The sequence below is a fragment of the Gossypium raimondii genome, chromosome 7, assembly GCF_025698545.1.
Source record: "Gossypium raimondii isolate GPD5lz chromosome 7, ASM2569854v1, whole genome shotgun sequence".
Taxonomy (NCBI): Eukaryota; Viridiplantae; Streptophyta; class Magnoliopsida; order Malvales; family Malvaceae; genus Gossypium; species Gossypium raimondii.
In genome coordinates, this window is record NC_068571.1 from 46,611,274 (window position 1) to 46,635,212 (window position 23,939).

The window sequence follows — 23,939 nt, forward strand, 5'->3', positions numbered from 1 at the left end:
CTTGGCTTGGCTGCCATGGATGACAATAGTAGGTGGTTTTTATATGCTCGTTGAGTGGGGGGTGGGGGGGGAGGGGGGAACACCTGTCCCTATGCAATTTCTCAATCTGTGTGCTTTTCTGGTAAGATCATCATAATTGTTCATATCTCTGCCTTAAAACTGAAATCTGTATATAATTATCATAGGGACAAAATTAACCAATTTTTGTAACATGTTAATAAATTACATTTCGATTTTAGATATAGAATTTAAAAGGAAAGGTTATAAAATAAAAGGAAATAATTAGCCATGTTTACATTATAATTTTTGACATATGTTCTTCATTTAAAGCATTCATTTATAAGTTGAGTAAATTATTCTTTTAATCATTGCTTTTAATTATTTTAAGTTATTTCATTTTAAAAAATTATAATTATTTATATGCTAAATATAAAGTTAATTTTAAATAAATTATCTCTTAAAATATTTTATTTAATTGAATTAAGTTTTAATGTTATCATATTAAAATTAATAAATAGTAAATTTTTAGTTTAAAATATAATTTTTAAAAACACATAGTACAAAAATTTATCAAATTGAATTTATATTTTTAAAAATATAATAATATTACATTCATTCATTAAAGTGGAGCAAAGATAAGTATAGAACTAAAAAAATCGAATATTAATAATTTTAACATTCAAAAAATTAATTTAACAATATATAAAATAAATAACTTGTAAGAATTTATTAATAATATTATTTAAATTATAATAAATTAATATAAGTGATTCTAAATTAGTTAAACATTTTTAAAAGTATTGTGTAATTACATTATTGTTTTAATTTATTAATGATTTTTATGAAAATTTTCATTAAAATTTTAAACAAGAACTAATTTTACAATTGATTTGTGTATCACATATAAATATAAACTAGTTAATTAATATTACATCTCTCACTCACTTTGTAATTTTAGTGGTACATTCATTTTTAGTTTGACCAAAATACATCTAAAAGGTCAAGTTCATCATATATATTAAAATATATACTATATACAAAATGATGGTTGAGTTGGTGTTATGAATTAACTCGATATCAATTCAATTGTAAAATATTAATAATACCCTTATTTTAAAGGGTAATTAATATTCTTATAATGATATTTATCTTTTAATACTTTTATATCAAATTCAAATAAAACAATTAAAAATCATTATCAAGAATCAAACACAAGACCAACAAATTTATATGCAAATCTCTTACCACCCTACCAATAATAATTCATTGAAATAATTGTGTAAATATTTTTTAATATAAAATATTTTTATTTACCTACATCATGGGTGTGATAGAATCTAGTCTATATTACTCGCCCGATACTTTTTATTTACTTTAGTTTAAAAGAAGTTAATAAGGAGAGTGATTTTTTTGATAAATAATAGAATGCATCGTATTGTCTTATATCAATTTATTCTTACACAAGGAGAACCAAATTTATATTCTAAAACATGAAATGTAGGAACATCAAGAATACGTAGATTAACATCAGTAAATGACATGTTCTGGTCAACCAAGTTTCCTTCTCTTTTCATAAACTGAACTGAAATTTAACGGACTCAAATTGTCGAGATACTTACTTCATTCTTCTGACGAGAGTTACCGATGATGTACTTCCCAAGCAATCAAACATTAATAGCGGAGTGTATTAATGAAGTTTGGATGATCAAATTCATGCAAAAAAAAAGAAAACAAAAAAGCATTGCTTTTTTCTTAATAAATTGAGTTACCAATTTATATGAAATGCTTTTCCTGTTTAAATTTGTTTTTTCATGTTTCTTCTGGTTTACATTATGCAGACCTACTCCTACTCCATCATTGTACAGTAGTTAGAAAATGAAAAATAAAATAAAAAATCCATCCTTGAAACCACAGCAAACGTTTCTACTAGCTTGTTATGCAATCACACAACACTCTTACCCTTTTTGCTATCATTCATGTCATGCAGTTTGCCATTAAACTAAAATCTCCTGCTCCTTGCCGACACAAATATATTATTATCACTATTAATTATTATTAAATTATAATAATTATTTCACAACACACTTGTTTTTAGTTACCGAGTTTTACCATCAGCACCTTAATATGCTGTTATGGTGAGGTGAATCCTCTTTCTCCACTTACATGTTAAATTACTTAATCTTTTCAAAACATTTTTATATTTTGAATATAATTCTATTAAGCAATGTTTAATGACCACTGCACTTAGCAAGGCATAGTTTTATAACTTGTCTTATTTGTTGGCATGTTTAAGCCAAATGTTTTGATTATTTGCTTGTATATTTTCGAGACTCTTGTGTTTATTATTGGAGAAGAGATTGAATCAAACAAGATTATTTTTTAAGGATTCTTATGTATATACCAAGATATGCAATCCAAGATTATATGGGTTGACTTTATGAAGATTTATCTCAATCCTTTGTATCCTTATATAAAAGGTAATTGATTTGATGAAATTCGGACAAATCATGATGGATTGAAGTTTGCTTGTTGAATCTAAATTTGTGCTTTAAATATGGAATGCTTTTCCAACCTTGATGGAGTTTTTATTATTGAGGCAAGTATGTGAGCAGTGGCTCACGTAGTGCCAACGATAGTGGCCACTGCAGTTAGCTCTGTAACAAACAACATAACTTGCCATAGTTGGAGTTGACAGTCTTTTAGAACAAAAATCATTGGATTGAAAATCTTGTTGATATTGTAGTAGTATGACAACCCATCTACAAAGAACGATCTATTTTAAGCAGCATATCTTGAGGATTAAAATATTGTGTATTTTATTTTGGTTGTTGTTTTATAGGGGGAATTGATTGTAATTGATCTAGTATGTTAGCAAGTCTCAAACTCTTATATATTTGGAGAGATTTGTATAGGTTTTGTATAAAGTGAATTAGCACTGATCTGTTCATTGACGAGCTCCTAATTGAGAGTGCTTTGAGAATGTAAACAAGTTTATTACTTGGATTATAATCTAAGTTTTCAAGGGGAAACTTAGAGGTGAATGATCTAGATCGTTAGGTACAAAACTGAGGTTACTATATCGGCATGTGATAAGACTTAAATCACTTAGTATTAGATTTATAGCCTAAGTTTCCAGGGGAAAACTTAAGATAGTGGATTTACTCACTAAGCTAGATTTCGCAAACTTAGAGAAACTGAACTGCGTAAATAACTTGTTGTGCTCTTGCTTTCTTTGTTCTTATCGCAATTTCACCTTTAATGGCACTATAAGTAGCACTTATGTTATCACTAGCTATTTCCTTTGCAAGTTTCTATTGTAGGTTCCAAGACTAAAATTTTAAGAAACTTTTTCTTGTTTTATAAGGTTCTTACATATTTTAAGTGATTATTTCAAGTATTACAAATTACCTAATTTCTAAGAAACCATTTTATTGTTTTAATTAATTTTTTAATCTATTACAAATTACTTAATTTCTTAGAACACTTTCATTTTTTATGTTAAAGTTGTGTGACCCAAATTCTTGTTAAAAAAATAAAATACAGTGGTAAAACAATGAGATTTGTGTACGGACCATGTTGCATAAGTAGAATCCGTATAGAACTGCTCTTTTTTTATGAGCTAGCCTGATCATGGAAATGCAAGAGGAGAAATTATCCAAAGATCACAAACAAGGATCTAAAATGAAGAGCCACCAGAGAGAGCTTAATGAAGTTGTATACGAGAAGCGTATCTCATAGGAAGATTGAGGGATGTACTCCCAAGATAAGGGGTTTGTCTAAGAGATAGGATTTTGTCGAGATTATTCCTCTTTGAGGAAAGTCTGATACGGGTACACCACCGTGATGATAACCTGTAGGGAGGAAACGAGCAAAGGGGATGGCAAGCTCATATAGTCGTAGGGATGATGACTTGCTAGTTCAGCTGGACAGAGCGATCTTCGCTTATGGGACAAGAGAGTTCCCAAGTCAGGGCTAGTGTGAGGGATAGATTATTGGAATTAATCTCACACTGCGAATAATGGAGTGGAATGAGAATGGGTTCGCCAGAGTGGTGAGGGAAGTCATGATTCGATATAACCTTTTTGTGATGAATTTTTCATATATTATATCATTTTATCCTTTATATCTAGATTGTACACAAGTCATGGTATAGTTACACTTGTATAGTCCAATATCATATTTCTTGATGTTCTGAGTAGACTACAATAAACAAATAAGTGTGATATCTATCAACTTATTTGAGCATGGTTATGCATTTCTAGTCTCACTCCATTAAGTGAAGTAAGATACTGCTCCCTTTATGTAGGAGGGACAAATCCTATCTTGATTAATCATATCTCACTACATAGATTGTGACATACCCAACATCAGTCTTTATAGTACAACCTGTTACGGTAGACGTTTGACTGTATCAAAATATATGACTTGCGATGTTGGGACAATGATGATCTCAAGTCTAAGGATAGTATACATAGTTATCACTATGAGTAATGTTGTGACTATTACATAGTAATCCAAGAAACATACTCCTAGCGAGTCAGTCTAGTATGTTGTTTTCTAACACATACCAATGTATTGATTTTGGCATTCTTATGTTAATGACAACATTTTGTCATCAATCAACTACACATTAGTCTTAATGCATTATTATTGTCCATGCCCACAATAATGCTTGACTAAGGACCTTTTAAGAATAATCATATTATTCTCAAGACTTTATTATTAATCATTTTATTTACTCACACAGAAAAAGAAACTCAAACAACAATGGCAATGCCTTATATGAACAAACACAACAAATGAGTATGTGATTACAATCATCTCATGATTGGTCTTTGGGCATACTCTAATAGATAGTTCTTAGCTAGATTTTAGAGTTGTATTGTAAACAACATATTGATTAAAGATAGAAATGAATTGAATGATTAAACATTCAGCGGCTTAAGGCCTTAGCTGTAAGAATATTTATTAATATTATTAGATAAACTTCATTTTAGTTTGTTCACTGATAGCTAAGTTGAAATTTATTAAGTATAAGTCTATTTGTGATGCTCCATACCCAGATTCGATGGACAAGTCGGGTTTAGGGTGTTACATTAAATTTGTAGTGGCATTTTTCCTAAAAACTGTCGCCAGATGTGCCACATTTAGTGGCAATCCTTAAAGAAACACTGCTAATTAATGATTTTAGAATGTGGAAATATGAATATTTGTGTGAAATTCATTAACAACATACATATAACGATATTTATTCTAAAAATGTCGCTATTGATCCAAACATATGGTGGTGGTCATAATTTAATCACCATAAATATTATAATTAAAAATTAAAATGTTTTTAATATTATTCATTTATTTTAGCAGCATTTTGTTTTTGAATGTTGTAAATTCTATAACTTTTAGCATCTTTTCACTTATAAACGCCGCAAATTTAATGGCATTTTGCTTATAAATGTCGCAGATTCTATCACGTTTAGTGGCGCGCATTCAAAAACACTGTGGCACCCCACACCCAACTTGGTCAATGGACCCGAATGTGAGATGTGATATTCCATTACTCTCCGACATTACTACTTGAAGCTTTGACAAACATAGTTGGACTAGCGACAACAATTTTACCTTTCTATTCACTATCCTAAAAATCTTTTTCCAAGAATATTCTCTCTACCAGCAATTAGAATCTAATCAATTTTGTCATTACTAAGATTGAACTTTTTTCTCCTTTTCCTTCAACCTTAGCCCTAGCCCTAGCTTCTTATTGGTGTCATCGATGCTTCACTCTAATGATGAAACATCATCTAAAACCATCCAAAGAAAAGCCCAAAACCCTCTCTCTTCCCTTCTCTAAATGTTTTTTCTTGAAAAATCACTGGAAATTTCCAAATATCTTAAGAGACTTTCGAGCTTCTTGAACCTAGATCTCTCTCATTGGTTCTTAGATTGGCCCGATTTTAAGATATGTTACTCTTCTTGATGGTGGCTATTTCTTCACAGTTAGGATTTATAAAGTGACGACCGGAAACCCATAAACTGTCATTGACTTGAGATAAATTATCTTATTCTTATTGTTCTTTTTTCAGTGTTTTCCTTCTGATTTTGGTTAAATTTGTACATGATTTGATTTCTTTCACCTTATTTTTAGCCGCTATAAAAAGGCATAATGACATTGTACATGATTCCAAAGAAAATTGAATAAAATTGTGTTTCTTCATGTGATACAAGGGTTGGGCATGATGTTACCCTTTGTTTTTTCACTACTATTCTATGGCGAATATGGTAAAGAAATTACTGAGCTTTTTTCTAGTTGATTTGTTGTAGAGGAATTTGGTGAAGATTCCAAGCTTGAAGTCTTAGAAGATAAGGAAACCCTCATCGTTAGAAGGTACAATTTGATTGGGGAAAGATAGGTTTTGGTTTTCAACTATTAATTCATATAAATTAAATTTGTGTTGATCAAGAAAAAAGGGAAACTAAGGTTTAAATCTTTTCATAGGTGGTGTTTGATTGCCAATAGAATCCCTAAAAGAACAACTAAGGAGGTTGAGAAGTATTGGACTTTAAGATTCTCTAATAATAATCAAATGCCCAATCTAAATTAAGGTTATCTTCATATTAGATCTTTGAGCTTTGCATTGGTTGATTGTTTCAGGGTTTTTTTTTTGTTCATTGTTGACTGTTTCAACTTTGAGTTGTATTACATACATGTTTTTCATTTCTAACCAGGCAAATAAAAGAATGCTTGGGCTTTGTATATTATCTCATTATTGCTATTTTTAAAAAAATCAAAGAGTTCTAATTTTTTTATATAGTTCTTCTATAATTTTATAATTTTTTTATTTTTCTATAATTTTTACCAATTTTTTGAATTTCTATCATATTTTTAATATTTTTTATTTTTAAGAATATTTTTATATTTATTCTTTTACATTTTAAATATTTTTTTAATTAATTGTCGACATGACGTGTCAACAATTAATACATGTGGATTGCCATGTGGCATCCATGTTAGCAAGTTAGCGACACTATTAACATTTTCATCAAATTCTGATCAATTTTTTTTAAAAAAAATAATAGTTCAAGGGCTAAAAGAGACAAAAAAAAATAAAGAGTTGATTTGATTTTTTAGAGAAGGCTGAGGGCCAAAAATGTCATTATGCCTAAATTTTAGCTTAAAATTGGTCGAGTGCATTTGGAAACATAAGATTTTGTGTTTTAAACTTAATTTAATATGACAAATATGTATGAATGCTTTAGGGCATGTTTGACAATGTTTGAGCTTGTTTTGGGGTTGATTTGGTAGGCTTATACTGTCTTTCTTTTTTTTTTGTAGATTTTTTGGGTTTTGGAGATGAGGTATCAAAACCTCTTCACCAAGCATCGGTACCTTGTATGAGATATTAGAACATGGATCACAATATCGATACATTGCATTATGTATTGGAACATTGGCTCTTATGTATCCAAACCTGTAACTTGCACCTGGAATTTTGAAAACCTGGTACCAAGTATAAGTACTTTGAGACAAGGTATTGAAACTTGTACCGTGTTTTTGATATTTTGGCCCCGAATGTTGTTTTTTAAGCTCCTTTTCATTGTATCTTTGCTTAACTATTGTCTAGAGTGCATGAATGCTTATAAATACATCTCATCATGTTTAATAAACATGAATTTGATTGTTTCGATTTTGTCTAAGGTTAATCCGGTAATCAATATGGTATCATGCATCCGATCATCTTTCGAGTTGGGTGTAGAGTATTACATATTCTCAATGGGCAAAATTATTATATTAATATGATTGATTACAAATTGATGTTATTGACCCCTATGTGATCACAAGATGTTTAAAAATATTATTGCTTCATGTACACCTTTGATAATCTAGATGTTGTGGTTACTCTAAATTACTTAAACATACATGATCAAATAACATCATAACTTAAAATTATACAATATTGTAAACTACAATTTATGTCATTCACCATATATAAGTGCAATATGTTTAATATATCATAATTTAGGGTCTGTTTGATTGACGGAATTGATTTTCCGGAAAACCATTTCTAACTTTCCAGCGTTTGATTGGCGGAAAACATTTTCCATTTGGAAAATGAACTCCAAAACAAGGGAAAATGGGTTACATTTTAGGGAAAATGTCTTACACTTTCAATTTCCGTAAGACATTTTCCGTGCTCTCCTCTCTATCGCCTCCTTCATTCCTTCATTCATTTCCGTAGAAAAGCGCTTACATTTATCGATTTTCCAAGAACTTGTTTTTTAATTATTCAATACTTGTTTTTAACACAATTACAAATAATTTATTTGATATTAGTTTTTTCAATTTATAACGATTAATATTGTAGCTTAATAATTGAGTATTATTATAAATAAATCATTGCAATATATGTAAAAATAATTTAAAATATAAAATTTATTAATATATATTAATATATGTAAAAACAACTTTTCCGAAAAATATTTTCAAAAATCATAGCAAGAGAAAATATTTTACATGATTCAATCAAACACCGAAAATATTTTCCAAGAAATCATTTTACGAAAAGTAAAACATTTTCCGTAAATCATTTTACGGAAAATATTTTCTTGGCAATCAAACAGAACCCTTAATGCATATGTATTTAGTATTTCAGTATTTTAGATGTTGTGGCTACTCCAATTTACTTGTACATATACAATCATATGACATCATAACTCAGTGTTATACAATATTATATTTAACATTGCATATAAAGTTGTATATACATAATAAAGTAAATATACATAATATCCATGCATTTTCCATACATAAAACATCAATTTATGTAAAATACAACCATCCAAAGAATCTCACAGAGTAATAAAATCCTTGATAACAAAAAAAAAAAAAAAAAGGTTTTTCTTATACGAGCTGATGTCATATTCCGGAGCCACGTCTTTTGTGCGGGCAGCCTACTACCTTCACTCATTGTGGCCTGCTGCCACAACTTTCTCTTCCAACCATCAAAACACTCGTCTAGTCGTCACAACCTCCAAAATTCAAGTTGCAACTTTGAAGTAAGTTTGATTATAGACTTAGAATGTTGCAGCTTGCTCCATAACATGGCCTTGGTTTTGAAAAAAGAAGAAAAAATATGAAAATTCTTTTGTATTTTGGAAACATAAATTTACAGAAAATTCAAGGCTACCATAGATGAACTTTTTGCAATTTCTCCAATTACCCAAAGTTGAAAAATACATAATAATGTCAAAATTTATTAGTCATCATAAAATCAACCAGAAAAAATCCGACCCTCATCGAGATGATAGAGGCAAGCAACCTATCAGGGGGATCATTGATGTGCTTGTTGGGGGCAAGCATGTAGAATGGGTAGCCTCCAATTTCAGGCGAAAGGCTCACCTTAGGAGTGTAATGTTAGGGGGCGCCCCAGTGAAATAGCCCAGGACTTCTCCATGACAGGTTTAGTTTTCGGAATTTGATGAGAGGGACGTCTTTGATGTTAAAGGAGACAGTCTTCTCATGGTTTTTGCCACTATCTTCTCATTTCAAGTAAAGATGATCTTGATCAACACAGGTAGCTCTGTGAATATTCTCATTGTCAAGGTTTTCAATCAAAAAGAAAATTTTAATATAATAATAAAGAAATATATTTTTAATTAAAAATGATAGGTATCATTACATAATCGGACCAAAAATCTTGGCATAATGATTTATTTAGCCTCCAACTTTATAAAAAATTTATTTTAGATATCCATTTAATTTTTCATCTTTTTAACTCTTAAACTTGTGTTTTGTTAAATCACCCTAAAATGAATGAAAAATTAACAAACATAACTTTGTTGTGGACTGACACGTAAATGTCACATCAACAATTAATTATTTTTAAAAATTCAAAAATATAAAAATTTATTTAAATTATTTAAAATCTTTTGAAAAATTAAAAATTAAAAATCTTAAAAATTTTAAAGGTTAAAAGAGGCGAAAAATTAAATGGAGTGCTAAGATAGTTTTTTTTTTTTTTTTGTAAAGGTTGAGTGCTAAATAAGTCATTATGTCAAAAATCTTTAATAACCAAAGTGAGAAAAATCATATACTTTAAATAGAGGTACTCATTGGTTGTGTCGAGCTGGGTTCGAGCTGAGCCCATGCAATGTATCTAGACTAATTGTCCAAGCTCAGACTCAACTCAACTTGAAAAATAGGCTTACTTTTTTACCCAAGCCCAACCCAATTTAAGAAAAGTAAACTCGGGCCAGCTCATATTTGATTTTTTTAAATTAGTTTTTATTTAAAAATAATTTTTTAGAAAATATAATATACTAAATGTACTAAAAAAAGCTAAAATAAAATTTTCTAATACATTAAAAATATTTTACCATAAATATAATAAACGTTTTATTGTATTAAATATAAATTTTATATTTTGTATTTTGAATTGAGTTATGTAGTTGAGAAAGGTTTTTTTTAAGTTTTAGATAATTGATTTAATTATTATTAGATTAATAATTTAATATAAATATATCTAATTATTATTTAACATATATAATTAATATAATTATTTTTATTGCTTTGAATTTAACTAAACTCATTTTGTAAAGGGGCCATCGGAATGAGCAGCTCTACTTTCAAGAACTAAAGTACGTATTGAAACAAAATTAAGTGCGCAACCCTAAAATAGTCATTTTGCGCGCTGCTTTCTCCTTATATTTGGGCTTCATCTGGAGTCTGGACTACGCTTTTCAGTATACGAAAACCCCTCCTCAAGAAATATTCAGTCTCTGTGCAATTACAACTCGTAAGTTAACTAATAATTTCTTTTCAATTTTTTTAATTTTCTAATATCAGTTTTCTTTTATTTTAATTCCCCAGTTGCTGCCTTCACAAAATTAGGGTTTTGTGTTAATATTATTTCTCTGTTTTCAGCAAGAAAAAATGGCAACGGAACTACCAAAACCGGCAACCGAAGACGTAAAGTTTGATTTGTTTGAAGATGATGATGAGTTTGAAGAATTTGAGATTGATGAAGGTAATTGTTTTTACCTTATTTTAAAAAAAAAAAGGAAAAATTCGTGGATGCTAGGGTTTAATTTTGGGTATACTAACTGATCAAAAATTATGAAAAAGATTATGCCGATTAGCTTGATTTTTTTACTTTCTTCTATAGTTTTCTTAATGTTGAATTATAAAATATGAGCTGTTCAATTTATTGAACTTCTACGCTTCTGGTTTTATCTAGATTGGAATTTATATTTGAATTAGAGAGGGAGTCTGTATTGCGGCGATACTTGTTGGAGTCCAAGAGGCCATTGGCTTTTATGGCAGATAGTCTTTGAAAAATGTGAATCTAATGTAGTCATTGCCTGGTTGCTGATTTGGTTGCGAACCCTTTTTTATATTTGTTTTTTTGTGTCCGAGACTTTGTTTCTCTTTATATATGATACTTATAAGCTGCCTGAATTCATTTGCTGGTTACTAGGATCATTGGAGTGCTTGTTTGTGCAATTAAAACTCCCATTTTTATATCTGGTTAACCATAATATACTAGGTCTAGCTTGAAATATTGTTATAAATTCTTGTTGGAAACGTACACAACTTGATTCTTGATTCATCAAACTCTTGTTGCAGTCAGAATGAGAGCTTCTCTTAGCCTCTCGCAGAATTTTGACACTCATAATTTTCTGACCTAGCCCCCAAGCTGAACTGACCTGTTTTCACCTTAATGACCATGTTAGTATTTGCAATTCACAAAATTTTGACATCATCTTATACCCATATTATCCTTCCATGAGCCTGACTTTCAAATTTGCTAATTATAGAATTATATTTACTTTCACCAATTAGGAATAAAAATAAAACATTGGATTTCAAGAGTTTTCCCTGGCAGCAGATCACAAACAATCTTTAGTATTCTTGGACTCCTAATCTCTGATGCAAGCAACTGATAACATGGTTGCATGCTGTTGGCTTAAAGAATTTGTGATGATAATTAATGTTCATAGTATAATTTAATTCCACGTAGTATACTTTTTGCTGCCCTAAGATCATTACTTGTTCTTCTGGGATGTATCATCTGTTTCTTTTCTGAATTACAGCTTGTTTCTTTTTGATAGCGGTACTTGGTTCACTAAATACTTGCTCCCTCTTGCTAGTCTCAGCTGATGGATCTGTGTTTGGTTTCAGTTTTTTTAGAGAATTCGTAATGTATTTAATATGATATCTGAGAGAATTGCAATCTGAACTTTTCTGTTTTCTGGCAGAGTGGGAGTTAAAGGAAGAAGGAAAGGAGATTACACAGCAATGGGAAGATGACTGGGATGATGATGATGTCACTGACGATTTCTCTTTACAACTGAGGAGGGAACTTGAGAATAACACTGAGAACAACAACTAAGCTGGACTTATGCATTCCTCTGCACTGAATGCATTCCTCTGCACTGAACTTGTCTGAATCGGGGTTATTTTTTTTGTTTGATTTTCTTTTCCATGCAAAGCGAATGAAGGAATGAGCTGTAACTCTTTATGCTTGGATGTACTGGTAGAAACTTAAAAAGCAGAAACTGGTTTGATGGTTCTCTAAAATATAGACATTTGATTTAGCTGCTTGTGCCGCGTTAGAGCTATTGTCTACGTATTGTTTGTTTAACTTCTCAGTATGATCTGCTCCCTTATTTACGTTTTACAACTTCCCAACCATTTCCAAGTAATCTAAAATGCAATCTCGAAGGGGCCCAAACTACTAATTAATTTTAGAACTTGATATTTGGCTTAAGCTCGATTAAGCTCGTTTATCAATTTTTATATTTAAGTTTGAGTTTGGCTCGATAATTAAATTTAGGGTTAATAATATATATTAAAGGTAATAATCTAATTTAATAATGTAAAAATATGAAAAGCTTGATAATGCTCATGAGTCCGTTCAAGTTGAGTATTACTATCAATAGTTAAAGTTGCATGAGCTCTAGCTCAGCTTGAAAATTATCGGATCAAGTTTGATTCTTTTTCGAGTTAAATTCGAATACTTCATTAACACCAGTATCTCATTTATACTCTTAAACTATGATAACCTTTGAGAATAACAAAATTTGTGAGGGATATGCTAAACGAAAACACGTCTTTTTTAAGTCAAAAAAATGCAGTCTCAACATCTAGATTCACATTAATTTTTTTTGGACCAACTAGACAACGAGCTTAGGTGGTAAACAATATTGATTTGTGATTGTTGATGACTGTTTTAGATATACTTGGGTTGTCTCTTTATTTTCAATAGACAAAGCTTTGAAAAGAAATTCATTTCCTGAAAATTAGTTCATATCGCATAAAGCCTCAGCTACACCCAACTCACCACTGCTCTCCACCATCCTTGCCATGCTTTGAATAAAGCCTCTGCTATACCCTCCCTTTAATCCAACTTCACTGCACCATTACATCGCACCAGGCAGCTTGGCATGGGATACCAGTCCCGATATAGGCACAATATGGTGACCAAATGATCAATGTTGAGGTGATAAGGGCAGGCGGAAGGGGGCTTTGTATGAAGAGCTATCGATAGGGCTTAAACCATTTGGTGAATGATGTAGAGACTGGGGACAAAATCAAGGAAGTGATGGGGAACCAGATGATGAAAATGGAAGCTGCAATAATCAATGAAATGGCAGGGCAAAGGTCAGAGGTTGGTGGGGGTTGTGAGAATATGATGAAGACACTTTTCCAAGCTTGTAAAAGAATCGAAAACATTTTTCTATAAATTTTTATAATCAAATAATTTTTTCTATAATTTTTTATAATTATTAATAAATTTTACATAATTTTATATAATTTTTTTTATATTTTTACAATTACCTAAAAATTACTAACAAGATGAATCTGGACAATCATTTAAAAAGTTATATGGAGGATTGTTGAGTTGGCAATCTGTTGGAAGAAAACAATAAAATTAATGGCAGTGATCAATTTGTAAATTTTTTTTATTTAGAGTGACTAAATTGAGAAAAATATAGTGACTAAAATAAGACAAACCCTATTTGAAAGTGATCATAGGTGTAGTTTACATTATTATTCATGAATCAAAATATATTTATATATATTCAAATAAATATTTGTTATGCTCATGTGCCACAGGTGAAAAGAAGTAAGTTAGGGAGGAGGTCGTAGTTAGGTATTTTCCTAGGGTATTGCAGCAATAGAAAGGGTTATAGAATTTATGATTCTTCCTCCAAGAAAATTTTGGCGAGTAGGGATGTTGTGTTCGATGAAGGTAAAACATGAAATTGGGATGCTACTGAAGTTGAAATACTTGAGCAATGGGAGTGCGAACAAGGTTCGCAAAATTATGATGATGGAAGCGAGCTAAGGCCGCAATCTGGTAATGATCTAATTGAAGCAGACTTTGACAACACTTTAGTAAAGGGCACACGATCGATTGATGAGATCTATCAGCAAGCTGATGTAGCACTACTTGAACTTGCGATCTTTAAAGAAGCTAAAACCATAGAAGGTTGGAAAGAAGCCATGCAAGAGGAGTTGAATATGATTCACAAGAACCAAACTTGGGAGCTCGTTGACAAACCGTCGTACAAAAAGGTTATTGGCGTTAAGTAGGTGTTCAAAACCAAAATTAATGTTGATGGTTCGCTCAATAGACTGAAGGTGAGGTTGGGTGGGAAAGGTTTTAGTCAGCAATATGGCATTGATTATTGGGAGACCAACAGCAAGGTTGGACATGATTAGATTATTATTGGTCTTGGTAGCACATATGGGTTGGAAAATTCATCAGTTGGATGTTAAATCAGCTTTTCTGAATGGCTACTTGCAGGAAGAAATCTATGTGGAGCAACCTCCTGCGTTCGCAATTAGAGGAAAAGAAGAGAAGGTATACAAGGTTAAGAAAGCCTTATACAGATTGAAATAGGCTCTGCGAGCTTGGTATGCTAGGATAGATGAGCACTTTACGAGTTTAGGGTTTCAAAAGATCCTTAGCAAGCCTATCCTGTATGTGAAGAAGACTAGCGAAATCACTTTGCTGATTGTTTCATTATATGTTGATGATCTGCTTGTGATTGAAGCAGCAATGATTTAGTAAAGGAGTTCAAGTTGCAAATGGAAAATATGTTTGAAATTTCAAACCTTGGGGAAATGAAATATTTCTTGGGAATGGAAGTGTGACAAGTTCAAGAAGGAATTTTCATAAGTCAATAGAGCTTCGCACTAAATATTTTAAAGAGGTTCTGCAAGGAGAAATGTAAACCAATTGGCATGCCTGTTGCACTTGGAGAAAAACTTAGCAGCAGTGAAGATTTTCAGAAGGTTGATGAAAAGAATTATCAAAGTCTCGTGGGTTGTTTGTTGTACTTACGAGCGAAATGACATGATATTATGTTCGCAGCTGGCTTGTTGTCAAGATTTATGCACTACTGTGATACTTCTCATTTGAAAGCTACGAAGAAGGTGTTGAGATATGTCAAAGGAACAATCGATTTTGGTGTTTGGTTCGCAAAGGCAAGCACGTTGAAGCTTGTTGGGTACATTGACAGTGATTAGGCTAGATTAGTGGATCATACGCGAAGTACCTCCGGATATTTCTTTTCACTTGGATCTGAGGTACTCTCTTGGATTTCAAAGAAGCAATCGGCAGTTGCTCAATCTACAGGTGAAGCAGAGTATGTAGTTGCGACAACAACAGTCAACCAAGCAATTTGGTTGAAAAAACTTTTGTTTGAATTGAATCTTGTACAGGTTAAAGCAACCCAAATTTTATGCGACAACCAGTCCGCCATAGCAATTGCGAAGAACCCAATCTTCTATGGAAAGACAAAACATTTCAAGATCAAGTACTATTTTGTGAGAGAAGTCAAATAAAGGAAAGAAGTGACTTTGGTTCATTGCAGTACTGAAACTCAACTTGCAGACGAGGTTTGAAAAGCTGAGAAATAAAATTGGTGTTTGCAGAATGAAGGCCAAGGAGGAGTGTTGCGAGATGACCATTCATGCAACATGCACATTTGGCTAACCCTCCAAGATTGGCGAACTCAAGGTAAGTGGTGAGCTACCTCAAATGAACAGTAAGTAGCGAGCTCATTACTTTGGCAAACTAGAATGTGAACTAGGGTCGCGGGAAAAATGCGAACTAGGATCGCAAAAAAGATGTGAGTTGTCTAAAGCTAGACCATGAAGCTGGGAAGCAACTGGATTTGAAGAACTTGCGTGCAAGTTATGTTTTCATATTATGTTTTCCAGATTGTTAGGAGATTTAGCATTTATTAGCATAGTATATTTGATGTTTATTAGCATAAAATCTTTGTTATTTCTTTCCATAATTAGGAGTTTTTTTTTCTTGTTATAAATACCATTGTTTCATTGTTCAAAAAGTGTGTAATATATGAAACTTTAGCAGACAGTTTTGTTGCTAAATTTCTTGCTTTTCTCTACAATTCTTCCTTTTTTAGCGTTGAAATTTCAACATCGACCACTTGCCCTCCAGAATGTAACCACCATTCAATCCTCTAGGCATTTAATCTACTGTTAAGAGCATAATCCTTTTGGTCACTAAACCCCCACATGGGTTCAACTCCGTACCTCAAATCAGAAAGAATGACAAGAATGACACCCATCACAGACATCCTCATCCTATTAAGGACATCTACCACATGTATCCTACAATGATCTACCACATAAATGCTACCCAACACGGGACCTCACCTATAAACACTCCCCAAGATGATGAAGTGGGGATTAACTCTTCAGCACACTTATCTACACTCTTCCAATTTATTCCCAACTTCCACCTCCACCACCTTCACTCTTTCTACTCTCCAGTTCTCGCTCGACAGGGTGAATCGATCTCCGTCAGCACCACCACTTCCTCTTCCTTGTCTCCACCTTGTTGATCCACACATCAATAAGAATCAAATTGATAGAAAATATAAATATTAAAGGCACCTTATTTTTAATCAATTTCAGATCACTCTCATATTAGAGTTTAGAGCTAAAAAGGATATAATTATGTTAGGATAAAATGAAAGTATTTTTAACCATTAAGTTATTATATCCAAGGCAAAGCAAACGCACCGCATCCTTCTCGGTTAGAGTGGAGCTCGCATGAAACTGATTAAAATTAGTTGCATGAAAAGCAACTAGTTCGACGTAAATTGCGTATGACCAATCTTTTCTTTTCTTTTTTTAACCTATATATGGAGAAGTCAAGAGTTCTCTCTCGATCCACAGTTCTAGCAGTACAGCACAGAAATAATCTTATCCAACAACTACTATTTATGCAATTTGTTCACTAGCTAATTTACTCCACATAATCCTACATTTCTAAGCATCATTGCATTCAAAAAAACAAAACCAAGGTTTCAGTCCTTTTTGTCCTAATTTTCTCGACCTACTTTCTTCTCCAAAGTTGCAGTCAAAATGTTGAGCACAAATGCGATTAGAACCATCGTTGGGATCATCGGTTCGTATCCAAATCACCATTAAATCAAATGCTTAGTGAATACACACATATATATACGTATGCATGTATTTTGTTATTATTTTTCTAACTTTTAGTATATTATCTCTTTTTATTCAGGAAATATCATCTCCTTGTTCCTGTTTCTCTCGCCCGTGTATGCAAATTTATGCTTCTAATTTTTACATTTTGTCATTTCTGTTTTTTTATTAATTGCTAAAAGTGTTTTTGTTGGTTTGTTTGCTTTACGATTAGTCCCACATTTATTAAAATATTTAAATTGAAATCCGTGGAAGAGTTCAAGCCGGATCCATATGTAGCAACAATCTTGAACTGTGCCATGTGGGTGTTCTATGGTCTTCCCATAGTCCATCCCGACAGTCTTTTGATCATTACCATCAATGGTGTTGGCCTGGTGATTGAGGGTGTCTTCGTAACCATCTTCTTTATCTTCTCTAACAACAAGAAACGAGTTAGTATAATTACATACATACATATATATTCACCATAATTTTCCATATATTGAAAAGAAATCCCATTCTTTTCCTTTTGCAGAAGAGGATTTGCTTTTATCTTTTGATCGAAATCATCTTCATGGTAGCCGTAGTTTTGATTACTTTACTTGTGTTCCAAACAACCCAAAAAAGGTCCATGTTTGTTGGAATTTTGGCCATTGTCTTCAACATTGGAATGTACACTTCACCATTGACAGTCATGGTACGTATGAATTTAGTTTTGTTTTTATACCTTTCCATTAGCTAAGTAAAATTCTCATATTTATTGAATTATTGACGTTTTGGCAGCGTATGGTGATTAAGACAAAAAGCGTCAAGTACATGCCCTTCAGTCTCTCACTTTTTAACTTCTTAAATGGAGTTGTTTGGGTGATTTATGCATTACTCAAATTTGATATTAACGTCTTGGTAAACTCTCTGCAAGCTCCTCTTATATATATTTGGAATATATGGTACAAGAGTATTAACTTTTATATATAAGGAAAGTGAACATAATCACGTATGTTACATGTCCATGTCTATGACCTTAATCGACACTTTGTTTTTTTGTGTAGATTCCGAATGGCTTGGGAACCCTGTCAGGTTTGGTGCAGCTTATACTTTATGCATGGTTCTATAGAACTACCAAATGGGATGAAGATGATAAAGCACCAGCTCAACAAGTTCAACTTTCCGAGATTTGATGATGACGCCATCAAATTTTATTTCTCTTTATCCTCCTTTCAGTGGATTTGTCGTTCTTGTTTGTCTATCATTCCCAGGTTTTCAGATTTTCGTAGACAAAATCTGTACAACAAATATTTTCTTGCCAGTATTTCCATTCCACTTTAATTGCAGAAAAATGTTTGGTTCCTGTTCCTACAAAATTTGAGTTCAATCTTGTTCTTGTTTCTTATTAGTTTACTACTTTAATTCCTCGGCTTCAAACAGGACTCATATGTGTGTGTGTGTGTGTGTGTGTGTGTGTGTGTGTTGCCTAAGACCACAATCCACCATTTGCAGACATGTTCTTCAACTTAGGCTATATCCTTGCAGAACATCTTATTGTGCACATTTCAATTTTGAGTGTTATGCAAATTTTTGTCAGACCTGACTATCTCAAGAGCCATGTAACCACAGGTTCCAATCTCTCTTGTCATGTCATTAACCCAAAATCAACAATCCTCACTGTACGTTTCTTGTCTAGCTTATTTACATCTATGTGAATGAAAGTAACTCAACCTACAAAATCATAGACTCCCTCTTAAGCATAAAGCTCAAGAAAATTACAAGACACACAGATATGTATGCATTATGCTTGAGCTATGAAACCATTTCACTACAACACAACAAAGAAAAGAAATTACAAACAACAAAAACAAGACCTAGGTACTCTCTTGCAATATCAAGGGAATGTTGAGCAACCACTTTAAAAGCTAGCTTTCTTTCTCCTATTCTTTGTAAGATAATAGTTCAGAACACCCCTAAGAAGATATTCAAGAACAACACAACACACACTACTTGGCATGCCTAATTAACCACCCTTGGCCTGTATATATAGCCTTGATGAGCTCATTGTTGCCCCTATAAACTATAACGTTTGAACCAGAATTAGTGAGATTAAAAATAATAAGAAACTACAAAGATGATCAACGACCACAAAAATAATTAGAACTTACAAGCATGCTAGTCTCTTTTAGAATACACAAAACAGCCAAGTCCTTATAAATCATCTGACATAAACCCCAAGATAATAACCCATAGTAACTTAGAACCACTGAGGCTAATGAACTATGAGACGAAGGGACCTAAAAGCAACAATAACGAGACCAAGTATTATAATATCCCTTGATTGCATCAAAAACTAGAGTAAACCTTAGTAGAAACGCCTGATTTTACCGTCTGCTTTCAGCTGTGAAATCCTATTAAAGAATAACCTTGATTACACAAAATTAAACTGAACTATTCACTAATGCAAATCATGTGAGAATATAAAACTTAAATTAGTCAATTCGTCTAAAAGGTTGTGGGGGAATAGCCTTGAAAGAAAACAATATCAAGGGAAAAAAGAATTATTTTGCATTTGGGCACTCTAAAAAGATTCTAACCAGCAACATCCTGGCCATCATATTTTCCACGGTGAACAGTACCAAAGGTACAATGAGCAATGATAGTTTTGATGATGAACTTGGAAGATCGATCCCCCACCAATGTCTCCCCTTCTCTAAAGTTGCCTTCTTAATGGTGCTATATTTGCGAGCAAGCCTCATCATCATCATCTCTCTTACTCTTGTTGTTGCCACTAGTCCTAAGTCCTAACCCTGTAAAGATACCTGTCAAGTATCTAATCGGCCCTCACAAACCTACCATAGCTATCCTTCATACTTTTGAAAAGGCAAAAACTTTTTACAGAAACTAAAGGAAGAAAAAAACAAATAAAAAAGTGAAAACTGAGAGAGTTGCTCAATAATAAGTGATGGGTGATTGTTACACTGGGATAAAAAAGACCAGCCTTTTAGTCCTTGTTTCTTCTTGTTTTTTCTTCTTTATTGTTGAAGTTGTTCCCGGAAGAGAAAGAAAGAGAAGAAGAAAGAGAGGGAGGGCCACATGGACGCATGGAATTGCCTGAACACAAGGTGTGTAGCTCACCCACTTTTGTCTCGTCTTCTTTCTCCAATGTTTCAAATTCTACTACATTCACCGTTTTTTTTTGTTTTTTTTTTCATTTTTCACTCTACATATTTTTACTTTTCTTTAATATTTCGGATTAATTTACTAGAAAAAGGCCGATTTCTAAAAAAAATTACGGAACTGTGTCATTTTGCCTGATATTTAATGAGATGGCCCATTTTTTGTAAAACGCGTTGAGTTGAAATTAATTTTAGAGAAAAACCAAAAAAGCGTGTCTAGCTCAATACTTTTTTCCCCTCTGACTTGTACTGTAAATAGCATTCATGTCAGCGCGTTTTACTAAAGCGCGTCCACATAAGCGCATTTTTTTCCTTATTCCAATGGCCATTTCTAACGGCAGAAAAAGAGAGTATAAACCCCCAACACATTTTTTAGTCCGCCATCATGTGATTGTGTCCACTGATCGAAGAGTATGTTAGTAAGGTATGTTGCCTCTGCTGAGTTAGTTGACTGCAATATTTCCAACATCTCATGAAAACGGTTCTTCATGATCTCATACCCTGTCAATATAAGTTAGCGACGATTACATACCAAAAAATATTTTTAAAAAACAAACGAAATATTACAAACCAAATAATATTAGTGGCGATTAAATACTCATGTTGGTCACTTGTCGTCACTCAGAGATACATGTCTCATCCATTAATTGAGTGTCGTGCAGAGGTCATGTATTCCATTCTACCACCAAAACCCAATGGTTCGGTGTTTTGCCTCCCATGATTGAAATCTAAGGCTGAGACGGATGAGTGTATTCCCATTGATGATTCTAGGATATCATAATGGGAACTTTCTAATAAAGTGGTTGGACTATCAACATTTTCAATAGTTCTCGCCTCTCGAACAGGAAGAGATGTTGAAGTCGCAAGTCCTTCATCTGGCCTTGAAAATTCCACTGTCAAGGTACGCCTACACCATTGCCTCCAAGCCCCGAACACCTTTGATATCAAATGAGTCATATCTCACAGGGTCGACCAAAGCACAAAATCAATACTTAATAGACAAAACTCTCATTGTCATAGATCCGAAGATTTTTCGCCTAATTCTTTTACGAAGTTCTGTCAACCCTATATTCTGGTTAAAAGCCAGTTGCGCTATGTTCTCCAATAAAAAAACTATGTCATTCTTGGTGTCAAGACCTCACCGTCGTTATAAATAATAACACTAATTCGTCCACTCATTTTCAACCAAATTATCTGTCGAGAGACATTTGAAACAAAAACATTATGCAAAAAATATAATGCTTTATATAAATATTAACACGAAAAATCAACTTATACCTTTCTTACGAACTTCTATTCTTCTAAACTTCTTCAATTTCTATTGCTCTAACTTATGCCACTAGAAGCTGAAATATGGGTCATTTATAGCCTAAGGGATAACATCTCACTCCTTTCTGTAAAATGCTCCGGATAGTTGGGGTTGAAATTTGTAGAGGAAAAACGCTCTAGGTAGGACGCACTATCAACAGCAGTGCTAAAAAAGGTGTCCAATTAGAAGCGTTTTCAGTACTTTTGCTAACAATTTATCCTGCTTACAGTGTTTTTCCTCTACAAACCTCAACCCCCACTATTCAGGGCATTTTTCACAAACCTTTTAGATATCCCGAGAATCTCGGGATTTTTTTTAGAATCATCTCTTCACATTTATTTTTTCAGAAGTAGTAGTACTGAAAAGGGCGTCCAGTTGGAAGCGTTTTCAGTACTTTTGTTGACTATGCATCCTGCTTGTAGCTTTTTTTCTTCAAAATTATTTCTTCAGAACTCATCTCGAAAAATTATTTTTTCAAAACCTATCTTGTCAAAATTATTTTTTTAGAACCCCTAAACCCTAAAAATTAAATAAAACACAACAACCCATAATTAATAAACACTTAAAAATAAATAAAACCCTAAACCTAAATAATTACAAATAAAAAAAACTCTAAACTCTATTTAAAATCCCCACAACCCTAATTTCATAAACCCTAAGCCCTAATTAACAATTAAACCATTGAGAAAACACGGGCAAAAACGTACTTATGTAGAAGTGTTTTAGTAAAACGCACTGACGTGGACGCTATTTGTAGGTAAGAGGGGAAAAAAGCTCTGAGCTAGACGCACTTTTCTAGTTTTCCCTTGAAAACGACTCCAACTCAATGCGTTTTACAAAAAGCAAGCCATTCTAGTAAATATCAGGCAAAATGGCTCATTTCCATAAAAAAAAATTTTTAGAAATGGGCCTTTTCTGGTAAATTAGTCCATTGTTCACATTCCAATTTCCATATATTTAGTAAATTTGTTCGAGCAGATCTATTCTTTGAATTTTAATTTTTAAAATTTTATAATATTTAATATTTAATTTATATATTATATAATTTATATTGTATGAAAAAAATAAATATTAAACATATATTAATTTGTCTATGTTTATAAATTTAATAAATATATAGACAATTGTATTGATTTATTGTAAGATTGAGGCATTCAGAACGTTGAGATCTTATGTTCAAGTATCATTATGTGTAATTTCTCAGTGCAAATTCATTTTGGCTTTTCCGGATTACTGAGTCTAATTGATATACATTTTTTACCATATTCGTTGAGTAGTTTTTAGTAAACTAACTAAACATTTGCAGTGTTTTATGGGAATTGAATAGTTATTTGGATGGAAATTGAATAGAGATGTAATAGTTATTAAGTTATTTGGTTGATTGAATGGAATGGTGAAGGATTAGTATTACTTTGTTTGGTTATGTAGAATAATATCAAATAATATGTAAGTAATATGTTTAAATGATATTTTAAAATATTTTAATGATATTATTAATATCTTGTAAAAATTTTAAATAATATCATATTTGTTAATATAGAAAATAACATGATAAATTATTTTAAAATTTTTACATATGATTTTTAAAATATATAAAATAATATTATATTAGATCTAGTGCCCTAAGTGTAATATTCGTTTTGTATGCTTGTATTTTTGAACAAATTGGTTTAATAAAATATTCTTTTTTTCATTTTTGTATAATGTCCTTAATAGCTTTTTTGTACGCAAAGCAAAACAAAAGCAAATATTAGCTAATTGGTTATCTAATGTTTAACTAATATTAAGCGGTATTACATGGTCAGATCGTAATACGGAAGGATAGATTGTATTAGTAAATAGATATAAACATGTCCTTAGTCTAATCAGAGATGAGTAAATCAATTGAAAGGCTAATATGCTGCCTATCAAGTCCAAATGGGAAGATGCTTCATCTTGAGCATCAGACCGGATGACTCTAGAAGATAGAAACATAGATGTGACTAAGTGGATTAATAGTATA

The 23,939-nt window shown here is 32.1% G+C and overlaps 2 protein-coding genes across 2 annotated transcripts; both read left to right on the plus strand.

Annotated features, from left to right (window-relative positions):
- The first annotated feature begins 10,623 nt into the window (after positions 1-10,623).
- On the plus strand, positions 10,624-12,591 carry LOC105787152 (protein DSS1 HOMOLOG ON CHROMOSOME V). Its single transcript, XM_012613599.2, has 3 exons — positions 10,624-10,790; positions 10,919-11,021; positions 12,253-12,591. Exons 2-3 carry the CDS (start codon positions 10,928-10,930, stop codon positions 12,384-12,386), a joined length of 228 nt encoding a protein of 75 aa, XP_012469053.1. The 5' UTR covers positions 10,624-10,790; positions 10,919-10,927; the 3' UTR covers positions 12,387-12,591.
- Positions 12,592-13,598: 1,007 nt separating this feature from the next.
- LOC105770455 (bidirectional sugar transporter SWEET4) lies at positions 13,599-18,667 on the plus strand. Its single transcript, XM_052633966.1, has 9 exons — positions 13,599-13,710; positions 14,280-14,589; positions 14,635-14,707; positions 14,808-14,864; positions 15,728-15,822; positions 17,700-17,916; positions 18,000-18,161; positions 18,248-18,367; positions 18,514-18,667. The coding sequence occupies exons 1-9, from the start codon at positions 13,599-13,601 to the stop codon at positions 18,640-18,642; spliced, it is 1,275 nt and encodes a 424-aa protein (XP_052489926.1). The 3' UTR covers positions 18,643-18,667.
- The last annotated feature ends 5,272 nt before the right edge of the window (positions 18,668-23,939 follow it).

Coding starts and splice junctions, on each gene's coding strand:
- LOC105787152 (XM_012613599.2), top strand. CDS start 10,928: ATGGCAACGGAACTACCAAAACCGGCAACCGAAGACGTAAAGTTTGAT. Junction 11,022..12,252: donor AGAATTTGAGATTGATGAAG/GTAATTGTTTTT, acceptor GTTTTCTGGCAG/AGTGGGAGTTAAAGGAAGAA.
- LOC105770455 (XM_052633966.1), top strand. CDS start 13,599: ATGGGGAACCAGATGATGAAAATGGAAGCTGCAATAATCAATGAAATG. Junction 13,711..14,279: donor GAAGACACTTTTCCAAGCTT/GTAAAAGAATCG, acceptor ATGCTACTGAAG/TTGAAATACTTGAGCAATGG. Junction 17,917..17,999: donor TCTCTAACAACAAGAAACGA/GTTAGTATAATT, acceptor TTCCTTTTGCAG/AAGAGGATTTGCTTTTATCT.